The following is a 15,740-nucleotide window of genomic DNA, read 5'->3' as shown; positions in this document are numbered from 1 at the left end:
AAGTGAAGATGAGAGCCACTTCTGCAGCTCATCGACACCTGGGGGTAGGCATGCCCTGGTTTCCACTCTGTAATAGGCAAGGGCTTACTGTTTAAAATGACTTTTCCTTAATTGTTACTGTGGTTGAATATTTTCCTTTGTATATTTGCCAATATTTCCAAGTGGAATACTTGCCAGTGTGAATTGTTTGGCTTTGGGGTTATTGTTTTGTTTTGACTCTTTCCCAAAAAGCTCAGCTCATCCTCTTGTCTGGACAGTTTCCTCCTGTTAGCTGCCCTTCAATATAGAGTAATGGCTCCCCATCCACAACACGCTGTCCCCTTCTTGGCACTGGGTGAATTACGTTAAAGTGTCCCCAGGAGACTTTTCAGCATCATCACTAACCCCGTTACTTCCACCTCAGGAGCTATGAACCATGCCTGGCCCATTCAGTTCCAGTGTCTTCAACAGAAATGATTGGGGTTTATGCTCAGCTGCTGGACAGGCAGCTCATTCCTGTTGCTTTCCTCCTGGCCTGCTGCCTTATTCCCACTAACTTCATACCTGGGTAGCATCTGGGACATGGAGCGAATCAGTCTGTGGTCCAGTAAATTGCCAGTGTCTAGGGATTTTGGAAGAGATGGGTTATCAGCTCCTCCCCATCACTTGCCATAGGATGTTAGACAAGCCATTTCATCTTCCAGAGTAAAAAGGGAACACAAAAGCACCTTCCCCACCTTCCTCACGGAGTTACTGTGGAAATTAAAGGAAGGATGTTTAAAAGTGCTTTGTGAGGCTGTCTGGGAAGCAGGAGCAACTGCTATCATCTTCACCCACCCCTCCATAGTGCGGAGGAGGAGCATTTTCCTTCCCTTGACTCTGCTCCTAGTGCTGGTTCTCCTAGGCAGGAGCTGAGGGGAATTTACTGAGAGATGTGCTCTCCTCGCCGACCCAAATCATCTCATGAGCCAGCTTGGCTACAGAAAAGCACAGACACCCCCCTGACCAGCCACTCTTCTGAGAACTGCCCATGCAGACCTGACTAGCACCACAGGTGTGAAACACTAGTGTGCTATTTGCCTGGGTCTCCTACAGTAAGATGTGCGTTACTAAGTAGGTGGCTGGGTGAGGATTACAAGTCAGAAAGCAACCTCAGCAGAAACAGATACATAATTACGATTGCCTCCAGAACTGCACACATGATTTGAATTAATGGACATGCTGCGAAGTCCAGATTCCTGCATTGTGAAGCTGGAGCTGAGATGCAGGTCCACTGGGTAAGTTGGGAACCACACTGCTGGGCGGGGAGGCTGGCCCAGGGAGCCCCAGAGCCAGCTGTGGGGAGCTCCCACTTGCTCCCAGGAAGTGAGTGGCCTGAGAGGGACTGTGGGTGATCAGGCCGTGCCGGCTACAGGATTAATTGTAACTGTGAGGAGAGCGCAGCACGTGGGTCCTCCCTGTTGTCAGGCAGAGCTCTTCAGAGAGGTGGGCTCAGGGCAGGCTCTGAGCCTCTCCTCAGCCCAGCTCAGACAGAAGCCCGGAAAGCTGAGGAGCTGCAGCTGCTGCCCAGCTCCCTGGCTGCCTGGGGACCCACCTAAGCCATGCCATCCCACCGCCCCCAGGACCACTCCTCCATTGTCGCCCAGACAGCACCATCACTGGATGCTTCCTCGCTGGATGCTGCCCTGGTAGCTTGCACGGATACAGTGACTTTCACCGAGGTGGTGGAGGGGGAGACCTGGGGCTCCTTCTACTCATCCTATAAGGTAAGCATCCTGCCCACATCTGATGGGACAGTCCTACTGTGAGGGACTGTCATTTCTTCCCCTTACTACAAAAGACTGTGGGGAGCCAACCTGATGAGCTTCAGCTGCAAGATTTGCATAGTGGCCAAAGACCTGTCTTGTAGTTTCTGTTGTATATGGATGTGATTTCTGCTCTGCTGCTGAGAACTTGTGGATAGTAACATTTATAAATGGTGTTTTATATTCTCTTCTACTTTTCATTTGGTAAGAGCAACTTTAGCCAATTTTATACTACAGCAATGCTTGAAATGTCTGTTTCTGGTGGAATTAGTAAGTTTGCTAAAAGTAGCCCTGTCTGATAAATGTCTGCTCAGCATCAGGGCAGAGGTGTGGAGTGTGTATAGTGACGCCCTTGGGGCAGTAGTGATGTCCTCAGGATGGTGCTTCAAGGCAGAGTCCCCTGTGTGTGCATCCTTCTCCATGAAATCCAGGAGAAACAGATTCTTTGACTGCAATAAATGGCACCACACAATGCAACAAGTTGTTGCCTGGGACAACGGAGAGTCTGAGTTGGATGAACCCCACCTGCAGAGTGTTCAGGGACCACCGGGAGTAAAGCCCATCCTTAAGCCAATACTGTTCCCTGTTTTGCAGAAGGATCTATGTATAGAAATAAGTCAGGTACCTAGAAACCCCATGGTACTGCTCCATGCAAGTTCCCAATAAGTCACGAGTCTCAATCTGTCCCTTTAGATCAAAAGGGAAAATATATATCCAGAAAAAAAATTCTAGCTGTTGCTTTGTGGTTATGTTTAATCCTTTGGGTAATCTTGAAAGGATTTGCTTTGTACACAAGAAGGCAGAGTTACTGCAACACACATCTCTCCACCACCGGAGGTAGGCTTGTTTGCAAAGGCTCAGACTGAAACTTTCAGCAGGGAGCTGTTTGAGGAGTCCCCAGCTTGCAGGTGCGCACAGGCAGAGGCCTTGTGGAAAAGCAGAGTCACTTAGGCTGGCTGCACAGGCGTCCTGCCCGCTAGGAGCATGGTTTCCTCAGTGACACTGCCTCTGTAGTCTTGATATTTTCAGAACATGACAGGAGACAGAAGACAGATGTACCCTTGTAAGAGGGATGGTAATTGGCAATGAATGTTGCTCCAAGACTGGGGCGAAGATCTCAGTTAGAAGGGTATTTGCAGGGTTTTTAGTTTAGTTTAGTTAATTTTGTTTCTTAATGCAGCGCCAGAGGGAATTTTGAGTTCAAGAACAGAATAACAGAATATTGGTTCCCCACTAGGATTGCGCTCTATCCAGGTAACATCACCCCAGCACTGCAGAGAACCATGTCCTTGTGCTTATGTTTGAGACAACAGGGAACCCACTGGAAGGAGAGGGAAACAGAGAGGAATCAAGCCTCATGGGAGCTTTGGGTGTTCTACCCACTTCCTAAAAGATGCACACAGTGACCAAAACAGGCACAGCAACCGGTGCTGCTGTTTGTGGGGACTTTGCTTAATTATGGAGTGGGAGAAGCACCGGGAATCAAACACAGGCCTTTGCACTAAGCTCTGACACCGTACTTTTTTTTATTTTTATTTTTTATTTTGAGACAGAGGCCCTTTAAGACACTGAGCTGCTCAGGCTGGGCTTGAAATTTCAGTCCTCCTGCCTCGGCCTCCCAGATTGCCTTGCTTAAATTTCTTGGTGGAACCTTGCTCTGTGGTCTCCTCAGAGCACCATGGACTTTGAAATAGTCACTGCAGAAGCAGGTCTGAGGCAAACCCTTGGCCACTGTGGCTCCTTTCCTTCAACACCCCTGAGAAACAGCATCAAATTGGACACTCTCTGCAGTCTATCAAATGTGTTCCTTTAATTCCAGCTCCATTTTTTGAAAGCCAGTCCAAACAGCACAACATGGGAATCGTCACAGTTACAATAGCAAAAACAAAAGCAGCCATGGAAGCCAAGTATCTCATTTGCTGGGGGCTGTCTTGATACTCATGGCTTTGCCATGTGATCTCTGTGAAGTTTCTTATTTAATTCTCTTGAGGCTCAGTGCATCTTTCCGCGGTAACTAACTTTACCCTCATCTGTGTTTACCTAGATTGTACCCATCCCATAAGGCTCAGCGTGGCTTCCATCCTCCATAGGGCCCTCCTGAACTCTTCCTTCCTTTCAGCTTCATCGGTGTCCTGGGCTCTAATTCTCCCACATGCCGAGACTCTGTCCCAGACAACTGCTTCAGCATGTGGTACTTGGGTGCGGGGGTGCATTGTGGTCTTTGTATTCCTTGAATGAAATGTACAGATGTTGTGTCCTCTCCAGGCCCAGTGCTATGCCAGCCACACCCAGTAAACAGTCCCTGCATAAGTAAAGCCTGGTGCTTTTTCTTGGCAAACTACACACGCTTGTTTCCTGTGTGAAGGAAGTGGGGGTCTCATTGTCCTGCCTGGTCTCCACCTGCTCCACTCTCAAGTCCTCTGCATAAGTGTGCTCCTCTTGTCTCCATCCATTTCAAAGCCAGTGGCACTGGGGTAAGTGACGGAGGCCAGCAGATTCAGTATGGAATTCACTATGGCCTTGAGGGCTGGTCCAGGGGATAGTACTGTGGAAAGCACCAAAGGCTGCCAGAGGAAGACAAAGATGAAACGGTACATGGAATCCTTTCTTGTTGCTGGTGAATTCACTAACTGTGTGTCTTTATGATGAAAGGCCTATTTAAAAGTAGCAGGGATGGAGATTTGTGTGAGTCAGTAAGTTACCTAAATTATAAAACAGTGCAAATGAGAGTGGGACCTTTTCCTCCTAGGAGGGCAGAGAAACGTGGGCGGAGACTGACATTACTGACCGCAGTCTTTCACCAGCCTTCTTTCAGGGTGGTGACAGATGGGGCACAATTAGCCTAACTGCTGTGTACACAGAGGCTGGACAATGTTCTTTCTGTGGTCCACCCTCTCTGCCATGCTGTCCTACTGTCTGTTTTCCAAGCACACCCTTCCTCTGTCAATAGAACAGAAGCTAATTTCAGCTCCCTCCTGCCCCAGTCATTTCATACTATGCTTGAACTGGAGCTCGGTTTCAGATGTTTTAGTAACTGCGTTTATTTGCACTCCATAGCAGCGGAGGTCTTGCTGGGCCCACCGTGTTAGCAGCCAGTTGCCCTCTATGGCTGCCTTTCCCTCTGTTTGCCATTTGCCCACGTCTCTGAGCCACCCCTTTGCCCATCACTCCTCACCAAGGCCGGCTGGTCCCTTTCCTCCCTTGTCCCCCTGGATAACGTTGGTGGTCACCTTTTCACAGTCCAGGTTCCTGACCTTCAAATGCAGTCCCTGCAGTTTGTAATGAGCCGTTTTGCATTTCCATCAGGCACTTCTTATCCTCTGCTAATTGGTTACGCTCAGTAAGCTTATTTGGTTTCTATAGTTGGGTGCCGCAGTTCTGAAGCGAATTTCTTCTGCTTTGCTTGGTCCTTCCTGCACACTTCTGCTCCACAGACCTTGCCCTCCACTTCCTCTCTGGTTAGTTTAGCTCTGCCATACAGAGGGTCCCACTTCAAGCCATGCCCTTCAGAAAGGCACAAATGCTACTGATTGGCTCCCCAAGGATGGTGCACAATTTCCAAGCTATTTGTGTGAGTGAGTGACAAAAGCAAGTTTCCACAAGTAAATTTCTCTTTGTACTACTAATACATGAGAGGGCCAGAAACATAATCTTGGTAAATTTGGAGTAAAACTAGTTATGGCAGTTGGCGGAAGGGGCACTGGGAAGACTTTACATCTTTGGCTTAGGGATGGCAGACCTGATTCTGTAGTGGATGCACTTCTGGGCGGTGGCAGTGGTAGGTAGGAGGGATTCTGTCCAGCAAGGGATCTAGCAGCTAAAACAAGAGTCTTGTCTGGCCCTCAGAGGTGGCCATCCTTCTTCTGAGTCCCTGTCTGCATCCCCAGCAGTCCCAGATCAGTCCCACACTGTTCTCTATGGCCTTTCGTCACCATTCAAAGTACAGGATGCTCTTTCTTTTTCCTTCAATCCTGGCTAGACTTAGCCTTCCTGGAGAAGGGTTCAACAGTTCCCCAACCAGCTCTGGGCTGTAGGAATCACAAAAGTGTTGTCTCTGGTCCTCTCTCTCCAGACATGACCTTCCTAACTATATAAGTACTTCACCAAAGCTGGAAAAACTCCTGGGTTTTCTATTCCATGGTCCTTATCTGGAAAACTGACTTTAGCATCTTCATCCTGTGCATCACAAAGTTTACAGATGCTTTTCCTTTCTCTCCCTTTTTGGAGGGAGAGAGGCAATCCAGAGCCTTCTCATCAGTGTCTAAGTTACCCCCATCCACCCTCACAGCTTTCACCATGACTGCACTGCCCAAGGCTCCCATCTCTCGCCACTGCCTTTCTAGGGCAGGGGAAATCCCTGTTCCATGCTCCTCCAAACTTACTGTTCCAGCCTGTCTGTTCTGAATGTTCAAAAGACATGTCATCTTGCAATGGGAGAAGCCACTTCCCTTTTAGCCACTTATGAGAATCCCCGAGGTATATTTGGAAGCCCAGGGCCAGCTTGTTTGTCTCTGTCTGCACTGATGGAGTAAGGATTGCACCCTGAGGGCAGGAGTGCAGAGCCTCAGGTTGCCTGGGTAAGAGAAAGTTTTATGAAGGCAGTGAAAAGTAGCACATCAATTATTGCCTCTAATATCACCCTGTCATCTTCAGATAATTTCCTCTTTCTATTGTGGGAAGAAGTGCTTCAAGCTATATACTTAAGTGGACGAGAAATGTCATGGTGTTGTTTTTTGGCTAAACATAGTTTCTGACTGAGCCTCTCAGCCCCTCTTAGTCATTGCCAGATAAATAAGAGTCTAGAATTTTCTCTACCATAAGGAAAAGGACTGTAAATAAGGAGATGACCTCTGGGTGGATCCATCCACCTGCTGGGGAAGACCCCCACCTACCTGTGTGACTTTGAGTGATTCACTGCCTCCCGTTTCTTGGTTTCTCCATTATTGTCCTCCTGTCTGTAAAGCTATAGAACACCAAGTGGCGTTTATAGTATTAGTGATCACACTCTCAGAAAATAGTCTTCTCATTCTTTTCTCAAGTCCACTCATGAAGGGAGACAGAAGAAACCTCGCTATCTGTGTGGAAGACACTTCAGGAGGTGCCGAAGGAGACCACATGGGCCAGGGCACCGGAGAACAGCCCTATACCACACACTTGGTCCCCAGACAAGGGAGATGGGGAGGAGGGATATCAGCTGTTCTGTTTCTCATTAGAGTACCACAGTTATTGCATAAGATGCATACTTCAAGAAGGTTTCTTTTCTTTATCTTCCTTATGTTATGCCAAACTTTTATCTGGGCAGGCTGAAAGACTCACTGCATGGAGGATTTTTGCAGAAATAGGAAATTCTGTCCTGTCCAAAGAAGGCTGAGCTTCCACTGTGGACAAAATATTTCCCAGACCTGCAGATAGTACAATTACTCAAGGTCATAATAAGATAGAAAGAATAATCAGGATTATTGCTTCCCACTTCCACACTATAGATGACTGTCTATAACTAATGGGTTTCCTAACCCTTCTTAGCACCTTATAGTTTACAAGGTGGTTTCACTTTAGCATATTTGAATCTCCCATCAGCTCTAAGGGCAGAGAATTAAATGACATTCATTTTTTTAAACCATGAAAATGAAGACTACAAGAGGTTAAAATTACGAAGATGTGAAATTCCTAAATTGTAAAATAAAATAAACAATAAAGATAAAATGAAATGAAAAGATGAGGCTCTCTACTAGTAAAATACTAAGCCGTGAACATTCGTAGTTTAATATACCAAGGTTTATTTGTCTATCATGGCATGTGAAAACAGGTCAGCTCATATCCGGGTCTTTAGGAGCAAGCAATGTTCCCCAGGGGAAGACTACACACCTCCTCTCATTGGCCGTAGGCTGAAATGACTCATGACTTTGACATGAAGCCACTGGCAAGTGTGAGTCTCTTGATGGACTTGCGAGCTGTGCCCAGAATGGGCAACATATTGTCCTGCTTCAGAGCTGTGTCTGACCTTCATCCTCTGCAGGATGAAAACACACCCATTCTTCTTCCTGCCCAGTGGCCTTCCGCATCTGACTCCAGCCCCTCGCCGGCTCTTCCTCTCCCTCCTGTGCCGACTCACATCAGATGTCTCACCGTTGCCCAGGGAAATGAATCTTTTGCTAGATGGGCCCTGCCTCACACCTTTGCTTTCTAACACTCTGGGACCCTCTGTGACAGCTTTCAAGAGACCCAGTATCCAGCACCATCTCTCTCTCCATGCTCCCCAAGCCCCTGGCATCCCTCTGTGTGCACACATAAATGGGGACCCGTGTTAGGGCCACCTGGGAACTGCTTCCCCCATTGTAGTGCCCAGTGGGTAACCACACTGATCCCGAAATGCTTTCTGAATGAAAGAACATCTGAAGAAATAACCTGTATAGCAAGTTTATTTTTAAGGTCTCAATAAGTTTATGGAAATGGAGCCTGGTGGATGATGTCTTAATCCTTCTTCACCAGGCATTCAGTTTGAATTTTCAGTGTCTTGATTTGAAAAGATTCCCAACACCCTGCTGGTCATGTTGACTACTGCTGACTTCAGGATGACAGTGGACACATCCAATCCTTTGTATTTGTCTTTCCACGCTGCCTGGGTCCACAGGGCAGGCCCTGTTACCATTCTGCACCCTCGTGGGTGTTGAGGTAGGTACAGTGTCTACAGTAGGCCTATTTGTAGATTGGCGCCTTCCAGCACTGCTTCCCAGATGTGTGCCCTGGGGCCTGAGTGTAAATCATGGTTCCTTTGAGCTTCTGAGGGAGTATAGTACAGAGGCCGCCTGTGGAGGGAGGGTCAGCCTGTCCCTGCAGCTCTCAGCCAGGCAGTCACGGAAGGGTGCTGCTAACTACTCCAGATACTCATGCAAGTGTTTGGGCCTGTAAGGCGTCCTCTGCTCTCTGGCTTGCATAACACTAGGGATCCAAAGAGGATGAATTATATCATAAAGGACTGGTAAACTGATGCAGTAATTAAATAAATGTTATTAAAAGATCACAGCCTAACAACTGTAGAAAAACAAAAATATTTCTCACTTTCATGCAATTCGTATTTTAAAATAAAAATATTTAAAGATAAGTCAAGGCATAGTGATCAGGATCAGAACACAATTTTTTAAGCCACTGCTTCTGGTTGTGATTAGTACCCCCTCACCCTGCTATGTTGAGAAAAACTGGGGGTGCAGACAGGGATGGAATACGTATGCTGCCCGTATGTGACTCTATCTACTGTGGAAACAGACATGTCAGACGCTTAGGGTATCAATATGAGAGCAAAAGACTGTCAATTAGAGAAATGAAGAAAAGTTGGGGCTCAGGGGAGGAAGGAATGAATGGAAAGGAAGGATTTCTTCACAGAAACCTAAATGGCCTACAAAGAAGACAAGTAGGTGGGTATTTAGGAGGATGAGCTACAGAGTTTAAAAAGAAAACAAGTGAACAATTGAACTAAATATTAAGAATGCTCTTCCTTGAAGAAAGAAGAAATATTTGACATTCTACTAGCAGAAAAATGTTAAGCATTCAAAATTATTATCTTAGAGAGATTCCTCAGGTCTAATCACAGGAACTCCCTTGGTAGGATCAAGTGCCTGTCTGGGGATCGTAGGAGGTTGGAGGAAGCAGAGGAAGAAATGAGGCAAAGATTCATATTGACAAACAGATTCTAAAGTTACATGGGGGAAAAAGGAAATTAAATGCCACAATAATTCTGCAAAAGAAGAAAGTGAGAGAAGTTATACTATCTGGTTAACAGACCTCAAGTTACATGATGTGATATTAAAGGGAGCATCCAGATTAATAAAAAAAGAGAGATTCTACAAATAGGCCTACTATAGTGATAGGTTCTTGACAAAGGTCAAAATTAATTCAATGGAGAAAAGGAGAAAATGTTGTTGGAACAGGTAGTCAGCTGTAAGAAGCGAAGCCACTTCCAGTCATAGCCCATACATGTCAGTTCCAAAGGGACTGTAAATCTAAGTATAAAGCCTAGTATGAAATATTAGAAAACATATAGCAAAACCCCTCTGTGACCTTGGGTTAGGTAAAGATTTCTTACACCCAGAGGAGAAAATTTTAATAAACTAATTAGATTCATTAAAATTAAGGATTACTTTTTTTTGAAAGATGCTATGAAAAGAATACAAAGATAAGTCTTGTACTATGGGAAAATATTTAGAAATCATGTATGTAAGAAAGGACTTGTAGCTGAAAATAGAGAAAATACTTAAAGTTCAGTAAAAAGAAAACAACTCCATTAAGAAGAAGTGCAAGGATTTGAACAGATCTACAAAGACAGGAGATTCACAGGTAGCAAACAAACACATGAAAAGACCCTTGATATTATTAGACATTAGAAAGATGAAAAAGAAACCACTGTGCAACACATTCCCTATTTAGCAGAATCACTCTCATTGAAATGCACCAACAGTGCCAAAGACTGGTAAGATGTGGAGTGACCAACATAGATGTAAATGCAAGGTGGTTAAGATATTATGGAAAATGTCTTGACATTTTCTTATAAAGTTGCACATGTATTTATCTAAAAATCCTATCTCTAGGTATTTGCCTGCCCAAGGAAAATGAAACATGTTGTCTGCACAAATGTCTTTTGTGCCAGTATATATATAATGACTTCATTTGAAATAGTTAAAAACTGGGAAGAAAAAGCAAGACATCTCTGGTCTGGGAAATGGATAGACAAACTGTGGGTCACTCATATGATGGGATACTGCTCAGCAATGAAAAACGAATAAGCTTGCATGCAGCATCACGATACATACATCATGAAAGATATGCACATCATGAAAGCCAAACACATGAAGTGGAGCCAACCTGAGCATGCTACTTATTAGAATGATTTCATTTACATGATATTCTTGTGATTCTGATTTTTTTTTTTTTGTACTGGGGATTGAACTCACAACCTCACGCTTGTAAGGCAGGAGCTTATGGCTGCTGAGCTAAATCCCAAGTCCCTACATGATATTATTAAAAAAGTAAAATTCTAACAACAGAAATCACAATGGCTGCTATAGGTTGGGGTGGGGATGTATGATAGTCACAAAAGACCACAAGGCATTCATCTTGAATGACAGAACTATTCTATGTTTTGAGTGTGGCAATGGTTACACATATCAAATCTGTGGAGTTGTGTATCAGAAAGGCTCATTTCCCTCTGTATAAATTATATGGTAATGAAATTTGTTGTAGGGAGAATTCTATCATAGTTTAATTATGAACACAGAAGTGTGTTCCAATGAAAGACATCTTTTCTAAGTGACAGCACTGTGGAAATAGAACTCTTTCCCTAGGCAAACCTGAAAGGAGACAGAGACTTAGAAGTGATGAGCACAGAACTGCAGATGATGAACCCCAAAATAGCAACCATTTGGTGCTCATGTCACCCAACTGTAGCTCATGTCACCTCCTCCAGGGCTTTCCCTGACCCCACCTGTCAGAAGCAGCCTCTCTGCCCTCAGCATCTTTTACCTCCATCTGGTTTACTTTTCTTGTGACATTTGCTCAATGTGATTCTGCCCATATTCTCCAACTCAGCTTCCAAGAAACTGCTACGAAGATAACCACATCCCAAGGTTCACTGTGTTCCCACCCAAGTGACCATGCCTGGTGCAGCCTTGCCCTGCAGTGGGAATGCATCCTCTGGTGCACCAGGCTCCATGCTGGGCGCGCAGCAACACAGCACACAGGGCACAGCTCTGAGACCCCTTCCCAGGACCCCCTTTACCCTGAGCCCTGTGGTGCTACATCCAGCACCATGGGTTGAGGATGCTGTCACCAGCATCTGCACTACATTGACAGCATTGGTGCAGGGAGGTGCTAGCTGAACCTGAAGAAGAAATAGACCAGGAGCAGGTTCTGTGACCGTGGTTAACCTTCTTTTCATTTCTCCAGACAAGTTTTCATAGTCCTAGCTTTCTTTGCAATTAAATGTAACAACGCTTCATAAACTTAACTATAAGTCTCTGAGGTTTCTGATAAAAGTGTTTCTTTTTCTGACACAGCTAGCCTTTTACCTTCCCCCTGATTTCTGCCTTGAACTCAATGGCCATGTGGAGCTGCAGCCTTCATTCTGTGACCTCAAGAGAAAAACCAAAGCCGTGCCAATGGATTGAGGTCTGCAGCAATCCACCTGCAGGTTTCTTTTCACACAAAGAAAATCAAAACTGTTTCAGCTACTGTTGCATGGACGTTCCTTTATTCTGAGTTGAATACCAAGTGCAGTAGAAATATTGACACTACTATAGCCAAGTCCCTAAGGATGAACCTGTTTTAGGGAGTGTAGAAACTTTCTCTGCCCCTTTGTTTTCCTGCTACTATCTAGATGACAAAGGCACTGAACAGATTCTCATAAATATATTGATTTGGCCTAGACTGCATGTTTCCTGAGGGATCTATAAAGGGAAATTCGCTCCTCAGTCCTAAAGAGAAGAGGCTCACGTTTTGCAGATGATTCTCCACATTGCGGATAATAACCGTGCATCTACTTAATCTCCTAAAAAGTACTAAGAGCACTTTAGAAAAATTACCTCCAAAAAACACCCAAAATATTAGCTCATTTTGTTATCATGATATAAAAATAGGATTCTTTCATTCCCTTCTCAAAAGCGTAAGTTAAAAACAACCTAGAAATAGAGATGTGGCCTTTGCAATCTGCCTGAGTTTTAGGGTTTTAGACCACATGCCTCTGAACATCCTAGGTGCTGTGCCCAGATCTCTGTAGAGTACAAATGGCAAGGTCCTGACACAGCCGGTTACTGGCAGGCAGGCAGAGTTTAGTGGAGCGGAAAGCGCAGGCCAGCAGGGAGGACTTCTGCTCTCCAGTCCAGTGTGGTCCTCTCCAAGCCTGGGATGGTAGGGGAGGGAGGTTTGACATTCTATAGCCCAAAGACCACGTCCCTGATCTCTCACTCATTGCTAAAAGGTAAATACTGTCCACTTCCTGGGACTTGTGTCCCTTTTTGCATTATATATATTTTTAAATTTTATTTAAAGAGAAAAAGAAAAAAAAAACAGAAAAAGGGTACAAGTAATACAAAATTTCAAAAAAAATAAGCAGTAAGAAATCACTGTTAATAGACTACATATTGTCATCTTAGAAATAGTTGTTTAAGTTACAAAATTAAAGCATACAAAGTGGGCATTCAAACAGTGAGACTGCAAACAGTTCTGTTCAATGATCCAACAAAAATTCAGTAATATGGTTATCTATCTTATACCCTTAAGTATACATGCAGTTATATCCTTTAGAGCACTTTCTTTGCACTCTATTTTTTAGGACAGAGAGTTAGTCTCATGGCAGGTGGAGGTAGTTCCAGAGGATCTTTAGCAAGCATAGCCTTTACCTAAGTCCCAGGATCCTAGTGCAGGCTGTCCAGCCTCTCAAGGTGTCCACAGCAGCCTCCTCTGACAGCCTCATCCCACCGGGGCAATTGGCTTGACTCTCCCATGCTCTGCATTAAAAATGAAAACAAATTTTTTTCTTTTCTCTCCCTAGTCCTCACCCCCTTTCATCTTGTAACTTTTTTCTCAGTGAACTGATTGCAAATACTAGCACAAAAACCATTCTGGGTACATTAACACCACCCCCATAGTGTTTCTCTCCGGAGCCCTCCCCTCAGCATTCCATGGCTCCTTGAATTTAAAACAATGTGTAACTCAGCCCCCATCACCTTGGCTCCAGGGCAGGCAACAGTGAAGAAGGCCACGTGGGTCCAGAGGGCCCGCAGAGTTTTCTGAAGCAACTAGGATTATCCTCCCGGGCGGGAGCCCTTATTCACCCAGAACTCTGAGCCACACAAGAGATCTCCCAACAGCACGGAGAATTCCATTCACATACACATATTGAGCCGAAGCATTTGCTCAAAGAACATTGTTAACGAGGCATAACTTAATAAAAAAAAAACTGAAAAGGGATATTGTACGTGCTCAAAAGCAGGCTTCCCTCCTTTCATTTGTTGCTGTAGACTGTAACCCTTGGCAACATGTGACAGTCCATGCAAACAGGAGATATTCTTTCAGCTGAGAATAGATTTGATTCTCATGCTAATGCATTTAGTCCCTTTTGAGGATTTCCTGCCTAGATTGGGCTAAAAAATACAAAGAGTACTCAAGAACACAGAAACCATTACCCACAGATAAAACTTAAAATGCTTTGTTGAATGCAGACTGCCAAGCACTCAGTCTTTTCCATTATTCGAATTATTCCTCCATTAATCCTATTAAGCTAAATCATGCTGAAGTAACAAATGGCTGGATATTCTCAGCAAGTTAAAGCTATCGCATTCCAGTGTTTATGTCTCATTCTGGTCACACACTCATCCCTGGTTAATAAGCGACCTCTGTTTACTGTCTTCCCTGGCAGGCCAGAGTTCCTCTCCACTCAGGCTTATAGAATACCAGAGTTGAGAGGATAAAAACTGAGGAGCACTGCCTGTCTTTTCAAGGTTTTTCCTGGAAATTATACTCAGCCGTTTCACTCACAGTTGCATAGCCACAGCATGTTTGTGGTCAAGTCTGGAGCCAAGGAAGCCGGGAAACACCACCCTCTGTCTGGGAAAGGCAGAGGATAGTGTGCTCTGTAACAATTCATTATGACTTCTAAAACTTTTGATTTACATAGAAAAAGGAGGCTCAGCAAAGACAGGTGCATAAAATATTTTATAGCTCTGTAAATCTGAACCCAGATCCAGTTCCGAAGCCCATGCTGGTCTCATCTATCAGAACCTCTCCATGAGACTCTAGTGATAGATGATGCTGAGCAGATGGGAAAGGACTGTGACTCCAAAAGTAGGAAACAGCAAACTTTATGTACTATTACATACACTGAACTACCAAATCTCAGAAATTTTACAGGAAAAAAAAACTCATTTAACCTGTAAATTGCAGTTCCCAAAGGTATTTGATCACAGGAGATCTCTCTGACAATGTCCCATGCACCTAGGTCCCTGGGAATTTATGTAGGAAATGACCTATGACATCTGCTGCCACCTCAGGAACCCACAGAATATATGAATAGGACTGTCTTCAAGCAGGGGAGGCCAGGGCTAGTGTGACTTGTGAACATGACACAGCCAGGAAGTGGCCAGTGGAATCAAGTGCCAAGTGTCATAGCCAGCCAAGCCAGAGTTCCCACCAGGTGCTGAGAATGTGTCAAAGTACTTCCTAAACTGGAAAGCACCATTCAAATGTAAGACAGCCCTGATTCCCAATGCTAAGTGTTAAATAAACTAGAATCTTTGCATGGGAAGACGGTGGTTTCCAGGATACAAAGATTAAATTCTGTAATGATACCAAATCCTTCCTAAGTTAGACTGTCTAAAACAATCGCAGTCAAAACCCCAATATGATTACTTTATGCTGACAAAGTAATCCAAGTGCATGTTTATAAAAACCGTGCAATCTTCCAGAAATTCCCAGCCCCATATCTCCCCAAGCCCATGGCCCTGTGCTCTGTGGTCTGTCCTGTGTTCCTGTGGTTAGGTGTGGGGTAAGAGAACTGAGGGACCCAGAAGTCCTGTGGAGAAGAGCTGAGAGCTGAACATAAATGATAACGGGGATGGGGAGGACCCTATTAGTTATTAGTAAATACAAATACATAGTAAGCAAGGCACTGTATACTACCAACAGATCAATAATAACTAGTGTGCCTCAAAAATACAACCATAGTCCATGCATGAACTTAACACCATTAAAAAATTAGTAAGAAGATAAATCGATATTCCATCAATAAAAGTAGTGGGTGATTGGATGGGTGAGTAGTAAATCATATCTCACATAAATTTGTAAGATAAATTTCAATTTAGGAAGTTTTTACAAAAAACAATGTACTTTACAAGCAAAGACTATCCAATCATAAACAAAATTTTAAAAAGAAACAAACAAATAAGATAACTTGCAATAAAGAATATAGTA

At 44.4% G+C, this 15,740-nt stretch overlaps 1 protein-coding gene and 1 long non-coding RNA gene across 5 annotated transcripts in view; one reads left to right on the top strand and one right to left on the bottom strand.

The window, feature by feature from the left end:
- The first annotated feature begins 864 nt into the window (after positions 1–864).
- Positions 865–15,740, top strand: part of Npsr1 (neuropeptide S receptor 1) — a 163,414-nt gene continuing 148,538 nt past the window's right edge. The window contains exons 1-2 of one of the 4 annotated variants that reach the window (XM_063233860.1): positions 865–1,256; positions 1,626–1,745. In XM_063233860.1, coding sequence (XP_063089930.1) covers positions 1,242–1,256; positions 1,626–1,745 — 135 coding nt within the window. In that variant the 5' untranslated portion in view covers positions 865–1,241. Of the gene's footprint in view, positions 1,257–1,447; positions 1,746–15,740 lie in introns of those variants that run through there. The other 3 variants (XM_063233859.1, XM_063233858.1, XM_023565220.2) reach the window with 3 other exon arrangements.
- On the bottom strand, positions 7,545–13,971 carry LOC111756936 (uncharacterized). The gene is made up of 2 exons (XR_002791332.2): positions 13,499–13,971; positions 7,545–13,279 (listed from the first exon to the last, which is right to left on the bottom strand). It is a non-coding gene; the product is annotated as an uncharacterized LOC111756936 (long non-coding RNA).

Source organism: Cavia porcellus, unplaced genomic scaffold (genome assembly GCF_034190915.1).
Source record: "Cavia porcellus strain 051 isolate PalLab524CR breed Dunkin Hartley unplaced genomic scaffold, mCavPor4.1 scaffold_23, whole genome shotgun sequence".
Taxonomy (NCBI): Eukaryota; Metazoa; Chordata; class Mammalia; order Rodentia; family Caviidae; genus Cavia; species Cavia porcellus.
Note: the sequence above shows the minus strand (reverse complement) of the source record. Positions and strands in the feature narration are given on the sequence as shown.